Genomic DNA, 9878 nt, shown 5'->3' on the forward strand with positions numbered 1-9878 from the left:
ACCCTCACTTCCCTGGTCACCCCATGGTGACCCAGAAGAGCAAGTCGCCTGAGTGGCACTGTGTTTGTCCCAGCCACCAGCACCCTGGGTACCCAAAAGAATGAATTGTGACCACACAGGGAAGAGGCCCAAGTCGGGGGAGATGTCAGTCAGCATGTGGACCCTGGGTCTCCTCAGAGGTCAGAGGCCAGCCGGGACCCCATCAAGAAAGACTGGGCATATTGCCAAGATATATTTGCAAAAGGAAAAGTAATTCTTTATTGCAGGAACAGACACCGTACAAATGAGCTCATTACACAATACAGCTGCTTCTTGCACCTCCTTGCTCTGAGGAAGTCAGGGAGAGGTAGAGGGGGAACAGAGCGCATGCAAAGCCCTGAAATAAGAGGCTGAGGGACCGGGGTTTGCGTGTGCAGCCCCTCTGGCCAGTCCCCCTCTTGGCCTGATGAGAGTGGGGGGTGGCGAGGGACGTTTCTCCTGCGACGGGCACTTAGATTTCTCTCTTGCGGGAAGAAACCACCTTTCCATCCACTGACTCCTCTATGTTGATGTGGAAGTTGCTGCTGCCACCGCCACCTCCCAAAGAGGCTAGAGAGAGAAGGAGCAGGCTTTGGAGTGGGGGAACCTGCCCCCTCTCCCAAAGTGGCCGGGACCTTGATGGGGCTCTGGGGAAACTAGACAGCACCCCTGAGAATGGCCACCGACCAACCCCTTAAGAGCCGCCAGAGATCTGTGGTTGAATCCCTTGTCACAGGGCTGGGCAGTAGCAATGGCACGTCTGCCCAGCAGGGAGCGACGACATGAGGGTTTTGAAGCTGCGTGTGAAAGGGGATTCACCGTGGGCATCTTAGCAGAAGTACATGAAGATGGGGCCTGGGGAGAGACATACCCTGAACGAAGCCTACTCAACCTGGAAGTTTCTCAATAAATCGCCAACCCTACTCTCACCTGGGGCTGATAGAGGGCCCGCCGGGGAAGAGGTATCCATCCAATGGAATGGGAACGTTGCTGCCTAATGGGGTGTTTGGGCTCTTTCTCCTTCCCTCCCTAGTCCTCAGGGAGTGGCGGCCCTCCCCATCCCACACCAGAAGAGTGAAGCCTTCCTACCTTCCCTGATGCCAATGCCAGCCATCCTGAAAGAAAGAAGGAAGCTCACTTAAGCAAAGGGCAGAAGCTCAGGTGTCCCTAAGGGAAGCTCACGTGGATAGCTATGCAGTCTCCTCCAGAACCTACACCACTCACACACCTAACTCCTTTAGGGGTGGGACATCCTGCTAGCCCATCCAGGCCTGCCACCCCCAAGTAGATAGATTCTTTTGGGGGGGGGGGGTTGTTTGTTTTTTGAGACTGAGTCTCGCTCTGTTGCCTAGGCTGGAGTGCAGTGGCATGATCTCGGCTCGCTGCAACCTCCACCTCCCGGGTTCAAGTGATTCTTGTGCCTCAGCCTCCCAAGTAGCTGGGATTACATGCCCACCACCATGCCCGGCTAAATTTTGTATTTTTAGTACAGATGAGGTTTTGCCATGCTGGCCAAGCTGGTTTCAAGCTCCTGACCTGAGCCTCCCAAAGTGCTGAGATTGCAGGCATGAGCCACCGCACCTGGCCGAGATTCTGATCTACAAGAATACCCGTCTATTTCATGCAGAGAACAGAATGAGCACTGGATCTTCACTATCATTAGCCCAGCCTCTATTATTTGCAGAAGAAACACAGATCCAGAGAGAGGAAGTGACCTGCCCCAGGTAACAGTCAAGGACCAGAGTGCAAAGTCCAGATCCTCTCTCCTTGCTCAGTTCTCTTCACAGTTCCTCCAGGCTGCCACACCCTGCCATTCCCTTACGATGACCCTGCACCCTAGCCACCACCAGCCCTCAGCACTCCTCCCCCTGTGCCCAGGCGCCTACTTGGCGTCCTGGCCCTCCAGCAGGCTGCGGTAGGTGGCGATCTCCTGCTCCAGCCGCGTCTTGATGTCCAGCAGCATCTTGTACTCCTGGTTCTGAGCCTCCATCTCACATCGGAGCTCGCTCAGCTGTGCCTCCAGGCCGCTGATGAGCCCCTGGATCTGCTGCAGCTGCGTGGCATAGCGGCACTCTGTCTCGGCCAGAGAGTTCTCCAGCCCGGCTTTCTGGGGGAGCGACAGGTACATAGACACATCAGGCTGAAAAGGAACCCACTGAGGGCAGGCGGAAGGCAGCGGGCACTGAATGGAATGCAGGGAACCACCTTTTGAGGGCACTTGAGAACTCCAAGGCTTAACTAGCCAGGAAGGGTGGGAGCTTCTACCAGCCGAGAGGCCGGGATGGGGGACGTGGGTGGCCGTACCATGCTGAGCTGGGACTGCAGCTCGATCTCCAGCCCCTGCATCGTGCGTCTCAGGTCTGTGATCTCCGTCTTGCTGGTCTGGATCATCTCTGTGTTGGAAACCATCTCTTTGTTCAGCTCCTCAGTCTGTAGGTGATGCATGAGAGAAGTGAGCCCTGGTGCCTCCCCGGAGACTGAGGGACCTGGGGCGGGCAGGGCAGGGCAGAGCAGGAGGTCGAGCCCACCTTGCTGAAGAACCAGGCCTCAGCATCCCGGCGGTTCTTCTCCGCCATGGCCTCATACTGCTCCCGCATCTCCGCCAGCACGCGGGTCAGGTCCACGCCTGGCGCCGCGTCCATCTCCACGTTGACCTGGCCGGCCAGCTGGCTGCTAAACTCCTTCATCTCCTGCAGGGTGGGAGGGGCCATTTAGAGATGGAGAACAGAAGAGAGACCTGAGAATCTGCGTTCCCACATGCCAATCCTGGCTCTGCCCCTAACACCCCAACCGCTGTTCCCCATTGCACACGAAGAGGTTTGGTCACGAGGAGCTCTCTGCTGCTCTAGGTCCTACCAAGGGAGGACCCCGAGATGGCAGGTCTCTGACGTGAGCTCACAAAGCCAGTCAGGAAGATAGCCATTCATACTAGCCACCCGACTTGGCTGTGGTCTGGGCTACCAGGGGACAGAACCCCTTCCTCTCCATGAGGACACCTGGTTGGGGGCTGGAGGGTGTTTCTGAACCGAACCACTAAGCCCCAGGCCAACTATGAGGAAGCACCAGCAGCCCCACTCTGCCTCCCACCAACTTAATCTCCGGAAAATCTGGGAGGGCTTCCTGGAGCCGCAGTCTTTCCCTCTGGGCAATTTAAGTGCGTTTGGGGAAGAGGTTCCCTACCTCTCTCAGGTTCGGGGATGATGGGGACCATCTCTCACCTCCTCGTGGTTCTTCTTCAGGTAGGCCAGCTCCTCATTCAGGCCCTCGATCTGCATCTCCAGGTCAGTCCTGGCCAGGGTCAGCTCATCCAGCACCCGGCGCAGGCCGTTGATGTCAGCCTCCACACCCTGGCGCAGGGCCAGCTCATTCTCATACCTGAGAGGAGAGAGGGAGGCCAAAAAAGGAAGTGGCAGGGGTCTGGGCTGCCTGAGTCCGAGCCAGGAGAAGGCCAAGTGAAGTGGGCAAGGCAGGAAGCATTGAGGGAGGCGGGAGCGCACTTGAGCCTGAAGTCGTCCGCAGCCAGCCTGGCGTTGTCGATTTCTAGGATGACCCGGGAGTTGTCGATGGTGGTGGCCATGATCTGCAGGAGACAGGGTTGGTGCCTAGAGGACTCCTTTCTCTCCCCTGCTGCTCTCTGCTCTGCACCCAAAGCCAGCCCCTCACTAACAGTCACCCCTCTGACACCACCAGCAAACATCCGTAGGGCCCCTGGGGGGGCAGAGTCCAGCCTCACGTTGAGTGTCCATTTCTTGTTCTGCCGCATGCCACCCTCCTTGAGACACCTGAGGAGCTGCCCTCCCTGTCTCCAGGGTATGAAAGACCAAGGAGGAAGTATTGCCTATGGGAATTGGTGGCCCCAGAGAGTGACAGAGTGAGGTGCAGTCGGCTCTGACAATGGCCCTCTCAGAGACACTCCACCAGCCCCCCATGGACCAAGTCATGGCCACTGCCTCCTGAACACCTTGACACAGCCATGGATCTACAGAACATTCCAGCCAGTGGCAACCTAGAGGGCAGCTAAAGAAGGCATTTTACAAATGAGGAACCCAGTCTCAGGGAGCAAAACGGTGAGTGAGTAGGTGGCAGAATGGGTTATGGGTTCCCAGGTCTCGGAAGACCCAACAGTACTTTTAGCACAAAAGCCCTCTTTACAGGAAAACACAAGAGGCTGTAGCATCTGGGACTCATGAGGCTACACTCCAATCCCTTTCTTGCCAAAGAGGTAAAGAAACGCTCTATGCAGAAGCCTGCAAGGTGCATGAGGTAGGGAGGGTGAGCTGCTCTTTTTAATTATTATTATTATTAATTAGAGACAGGTTCTCACTCTGTCACCTAGGCTGGAGTGCAATGGCACAGTCATAGCTCACTGCAGCCTCTAACTCCTGGACACAAACAATCCTGTCACCTTGGCCACCCAAAGCACTGGGATTACAGGTGTGAGCTACCGCTCCTGGCAAGCTGCTCTTTATAATTGCCCCCAGCTGTGCCCCCGTTGGTCCTAGCCAGATTCCCAAGACCCCTCCCTCCCTCCCCGACACCAGCAAGTAGAGAAGGTGTGTGCCTGCCTCTGCACTGGACAGCAGGTGCATTCCCAACTTGCTGAGGCTGCACAGCAGACAGTCGTTGCTGGGCAGGAAAGGATTTTCTCGAGTCAGCAGTGACACTGACATTAGAGGCGCGTGCAGGGCGCCAGCCACCTGCTCCCCTCTCTTTGACATCTGAGGACTCACCTTGTCCCGCAGCTCTTCAATGGTCTTGAAGTATTGGCTGTAGTCACGTTCCGGGCTGGTCGGGGCCTGCCTCTGGTACCAGTCCCGGATCTTCACCTCCAGGTCGGCGTTGGCCTCCTCCAGGGCACGCACCTTGTCCAGGTAGGAGGCCAGGCGGTCATTGAGGTTCTGCATGGTGATCTTCTCATTGCCAGAGAGGAGGCCACCATCTCCACCACCAAAGCCACCACCAAAACCCCCACCAACACCACCTCCAAAGCCTCCACCGAAGCCACTACCAGCCCCTCCGTCAAAGCCACAGCTCATGCCGCCCCCATATCCCCCTCCAGACCCTGAAGAGACAAACCTAGCAGAAGAAGCTGAGATGCTTCGGCTTCCACCTCTCCCATAGAGACTCCCCCCACCAAAGCCACCTCCCCCAGCCAGGAGGGAACCCCCTCGGATAGAGCCACCCCCAAAGGTGGAGGAAGAAGTTTGCAGAAATGTGGTGGTCATGGCCAGGTAGCCAGTGCCTGTGAGTTCTCAACAAGCTCAGGAGATGCTGGCAGGAGGTGCTAGGCCAGGCTGCACTCAGAGCAGGGCGTCTGCCACCCCCCAGGTGGGGCTCTTTATATACCCCTCTGAGGGTATTGTGGGACCTGGTCTCCTCCCCCAAAGCAAAGCCAACTCCTTCTGTCTTCCTGACAAACCCAGCTGCCTGCACACCCTGAGTGCCTCCTGTGAAGTCTTTCTCTTCTGCTTTTTTTTCCTAATGCAACAAAAGAGATGATTCAGAATTAATGGTGTTTTCCCCCAGGGCACCGTTTTAACACTTGGATTACAGGTTCATCTCTCCATGCCAGAAGAGAGCAGCAGGGAGCGAATGGCTACCAAGGCCTCTGCCTGTACTGAGAGCAGCTCAGGCCAACTGTGCCCTCAGCTGGACTTCTCCACTGCCCCAAGCCCTGAGCTTCTCCCCAAGGGGCCAGCTCCGTGTTCTCAGTTTGGGAGTTACCACTTCCCGATCATTGCGCTGTGTTATCCAACTCAAAACCCTGTGAGTGAGTGAGGAGGCCTCTGGGAATGGGAATGCAGGGTCCCTGGGGGCAAGTGGAGGACAGAAGCCAGGGTCCAGCTGAAGTGACCAGAGGAGCCAGCATCTGTCCCTTCCCTGGTGTGGGAGATGGACTCTCCTCCTCCCACCCCTACGCCCCTCCTGCCAGCCTCCAGCCTGTGTCCCTGGCATCCTCCCAAAAGCCCAGCGGGCTCAGGGTTGACAAGGGGATGACTGATGATCCCGACACCTGCCAGCTGCACGTCGCTGAACCTTTGCTCGATTCTGGGATGTGTTGGGGCAAACCTCTGCTGATAAGGCTGGGGCAAGTTCCAGGAAGCCCCTGCCTTCTCCAGGAGAGGCATGTCACTGCTTAGCAGGGCCAGATTAGCCCCCATCTGTCCTGTCAAGTGCTGGCTGGGGAGGAGCCCCTGCAGAAGGCTCCATGTACCTGAGTGCTATGGAAGGAAGGGCGGGAGGCTGGCAGGCAGGCTGGAAGGCACTGGAGATCTCAAAGACCAAGGCATCACTTCATGCAGATGGGGGAGTTGAACACTCAGGAGAGCCCTTTTCTCTGCCACCAGCTCAGGGAAACCTTTCCAGGGACACCTGATACCTGTGGGCAGTGCCACTTGGAGGCGTGGCTCTGCCCTCTGGACCTGGCCCCAGGGTTTACAGAAACACAGGAAGAGGATTCCTAGCCCAGGTTGAAGCATGGTGAAGTGGACAGGGCTCTGGAGCCCCTCGGGCTTGGGTTTAAATCCTGGCTCTATCAATTACCGTAGTAAGACTGTGGACATTTACCTTTTTAAGTCTCAGTTTACCCTGAGGGAAGGGGTGCTCCCAACTCTCACTTTCCAGGGAAGCCCTGAGGCCCAAGAGCCCCCATCCTGCCTCCTCTCGGCTCCTCACCCTGGTGCCAGATGTGCAGGGGCCAGGGTACGTGACGGACACCTGGGCCTCCTGAGTGCCCTCACCAGGAGGGGTTTGGCATTGGGCTTCAGAACATGCCCTGGGAGCCTGAGCACGTTCTTCGGCTCAGCGGCATCACTCCTCCTTAGCCGGCTCCTATGGGGCAGCACAGATTGTTCTTACATTCTTACTTTGCTATAATAACATAATCCTTTACTTCTACCCTTCACTTCACAATTTACGAAGCACTTTTGTATCCGTCGCCTCCTCTCATCCTCACAACAGAGGGTGACCCCCGCCCAAGTTTCGGAAGGAATGAAATTGAGACTTGGAGAGGTGAGGCAATTTGTGCAAAGTGGCACCGCTGGTAAATGGCATAGCCGGGACTCAAACAGGTCCTCAGACCCTCAACGAAACAGGGCACAGAAAGAGTCCTTCCTGCAGACCCCAAATTCCTGCATCTGAGCTGGGATGGCAAGGGGAACCGCAAGCCTGCGAGGCCGGGGGTGGGTTCCTTCTCACCCAGCTTGGCAGTGAGCCCAGCCTCCAATGCTGGGCACAGTGTGGTATTGTCTCATGGGTAGGAGGATATTGTCTTTTTCTCCGAAAGAAAAATAATCAAACTCAGATCATCCAGAGCTCATTAAAAGCCTCCGCAGACATTTCGGCCCCAGCAATTAACACATGAGCAATTACTCTCCCGTCACCCTGGGGTGAGGGCGGGCTGGGCCCCAGCCAGATCCCCTTCTGCACCTGACTCTCCTCCAGCAGCCCCTCGAGGTGGCTTTCCCTACACTCGCAGGCCCAGGCGAGGGGTGGCAGCTACGCCCCTCGCTGTCCCACGCACAAATCCCTGGTTTCAGTCCAAACCGCTACTGTGAGCTCCAGGTCTGGGTGGGGCGCGGGGCTTCCTCATTAGCGCCAGGTGGGACAGCCTTGGGAGGATAAAGTTCTGTCTGGCCCCAGCCCAGGCTGTAGCCCCAGGCCCTGCCCCAGGCAGCTGCCCAGGACGCTGTGCCAGCTTCTGACCTTTGCCCACTGCAGCCAGATGGGGCCATCTCTGGAGCTGGCCTTTTCTCTCTGGGATGAGGCAGTGCAGCCCAGTGGAAAGAGACCCAACCTCTCTGAGCCTGGTTCCTGATTTCAACTTGGGCCATTAACACAGACTCCCCCAGCCTCAGGGCTATAGTGAGCAATAAGGACACAAGAAAAAGGAAGTCTCCATCTACCTTAGAACCTCCCACACCTCCCCTGTTCCCCAGGGAAACAAGGGACAGAGGGCATGACTGAAGCCTAGAGAGCTACCTTTAAACCTGTCTTTTCCCATTGACCAGGTGTGCGGCTTTGGGTAATGATGCCTCCTCTCTCTCAGCCTCAGTCTACCAATCAGGAAAATGGAAATAACTCCAGCCTAGCCAGACTCAGATAGAGCAAGATGACTCAGGGAAATGCTCAAGAGACTGAAGTGGCCATAATGACCAGCAGGATATAAAGGCACTCCCCCAAGCTCCCCGCTCCCCTCTCTCTCCTATCCCAGGAATCCAGGCTGAAACAGAAAAGCCTCCCCACTCCAGCCCCACCCTGCACTGTGCACACAAAGACAGGCTTCATTCCTGACACTCAGGCCTGAGACTCAGTCACCTGCCCCACCTGTGTGGGCACAGACCCCGCCCCAGTCACATTCCAGGGGCCCCTGAGGCAGAGGGAAGGTTTCAGCTGTGACAAGGGAGGCTTTCACCGGCAGGGACAAGTGCCTCTGGGCCGTCACAGCTGAGGGTACAGCCAGGCCTCTCCCTTCAGCATCAAGGCTTCCTGAGAAGTGGCGGGGTGGGTGTTTGTGGGTGCTGGAGGCTAAAACAGGATGGCTGGGGAGGGGGCAGAAGAGGGTCCCAATCCAGGAGATGGCAGCAGGGCTCTGGGGTCACATGTTCCTAACCAACCTGAGACCCGCAGGAAAAGGAGTAAGTAGCTCCTCCTTTGGGACTGCCATGGCCGTGATGGGGTCTCCAGCCTCCTTAGCAGGGTGCTGAGGACATTTAGCAGCATGTGGGCATGGAACAAGTGTCCCTCACTTGCCCCTGTCACTCACAGGGTTGGGCAGCTCTCACCTCTCCCCCAGGAAGAAGTGGGACTTCTTTCGGGGCCTCTTCCTCACCTCGAATTGGCCTCCGTTCTTGGCAGCTGAGCTGTAAACCACAGGAGCAGGCCCATACCCACCCAAGGGCAGAGTTGTACCAGGAAGCTGGGACTTGGTTCTTTTGCTGGCCCAGGGTAGGCCCCAGGCAATCCAGGTTGGGGGGTCTGTGTGGGAGGTCTGGGTCACTGCTGGGTCCCATTCCAGGCTCTGGGCCCAGGTATGGGCTGGTGGGCGTTAAGGGGTTTCTGCAGGGCTTGCCCAGTGAATGTACTAGTACGTGCATACACGCAACACACACTGACAGGTACAGCCTCCCGAGCAGGGTGCCTGGCCCGAAATCCCCAGTGTCAGTAAGATGGAGAAATGTGTCAGGAGGAACTGCCCCTAGGGATACCCAGCCTGAGCCTTCATATGGAGCAAGACTGGAGTGTGAGCAAGACAGGCACGAGCAGCGTCAACTCTAGGAGACCACCTGGCTGCGGATGGCACCATGGGCTAAGAATCAGGCAACTTAGGTTCTAGCCCTGGCTCTGCCATGTAGTTGCTGTGTGGCCTTGGACAAGTGACTTAACCTCTCTCGGCCTACTTCCTGATCTATAAGATGCAGCTCATACTAACTGCCTTTTAGGACTGTTTTTGATTCAACGGCACATATGAGGTGTTCGGTACACATTAATTTCGCTCAGATACCTCAACCCCCTGGGAGTAGAGTAGAAAGAAAACTAAATCTGGAAGCAAAAACAATTTCAAATCCCACCTTTCCCATGCATTCGAGCAGTTACATGTGGAACAAACCACTTCACCTCTCTGAGCCTTAGTTTGCCTCTGTAAAATGGAAGCAACACTTATTTCACAAGGTTATTTTAAGGACCGGGTTAAATAAAATGAAGACTTCTGCAAACAGGAATTACCATTACACTCAAGGTATGTGTGTATCCTCCCCTCCCTTTCCTGGGACAGAGTAAACTTTGGTTCAAGTAAAACCTAAACAGGGCCAGGGCCTGACTCATCTCTCCATGGGCTGAAATAACAAACCAAACGTCCTTCC

General features: G+C 56.3%; 1 protein-coding gene across 1 annotated transcript; it reads right to left on the bottom strand.

The window, feature by feature from the left end:
• Positions 1-230: 230 nt before the first annotated feature.
• On the bottom strand, positions 231-5320 carry KRT15 (keratin 15). The gene is made up of 8 exons (XM_010330636.3): positions 4749-5320; positions 3516-3598; positions 3237-3393; positions 2547-2708; positions 2323-2448; positions 1905-2125; positions 1108-1133; positions 231-588 (listed from the first exon to the last, which is right to left on the bottom strand). Exons 1-8 carry the CDS (start codon positions 5241-5243, stop codon positions 491-493), a joined length of 1368 nt encoding a protein of 455 aa, XP_010328938.3. The 5' UTR covers positions 5244-5320; the 3' UTR covers positions 231-490.
• Positions 5321-9878: the final 4558 nt, after the last annotated feature.

Source organism: Saimiri boliviensis, chromosome 17, assembly GCF_048565385.1.
Source record: "Saimiri boliviensis isolate mSaiBol1 chromosome 17, mSaiBol1.pri, whole genome shotgun sequence".
Taxonomy (NCBI): domain Eukaryota; kingdom Metazoa; phylum Chordata; class Mammalia; order Primates; family Cebidae; genus Saimiri; species Saimiri boliviensis.

What these genes read in the sequence shown, in the direction of transcription:
- KRT15 (XM_010330636.3), bottom strand. Translation starts at nt 5,243, where the DNA reads ATGACCACCACATTTCTGCAAACTTCTTCCTCCACCTTTGGGGGTGGC. An exon ending in TGAAGAAGAACCACGAGGAG is followed by an intron (nt 2,709 to 3,236) that starts GTGAGAGATGGT and finishes CCCACCCTGCAG; the next exon opens with GAGATGAAGGAGTTTAGCAG. An exon ending in TGCAGTCCCAGCTCAGCATG is followed by an intron (nt 2,126 to 2,322) that starts GTACGGCCACCC and finishes TCGCTCCCCCAG; the next exon opens with AAAGCCGGGCTGGAGAACTC.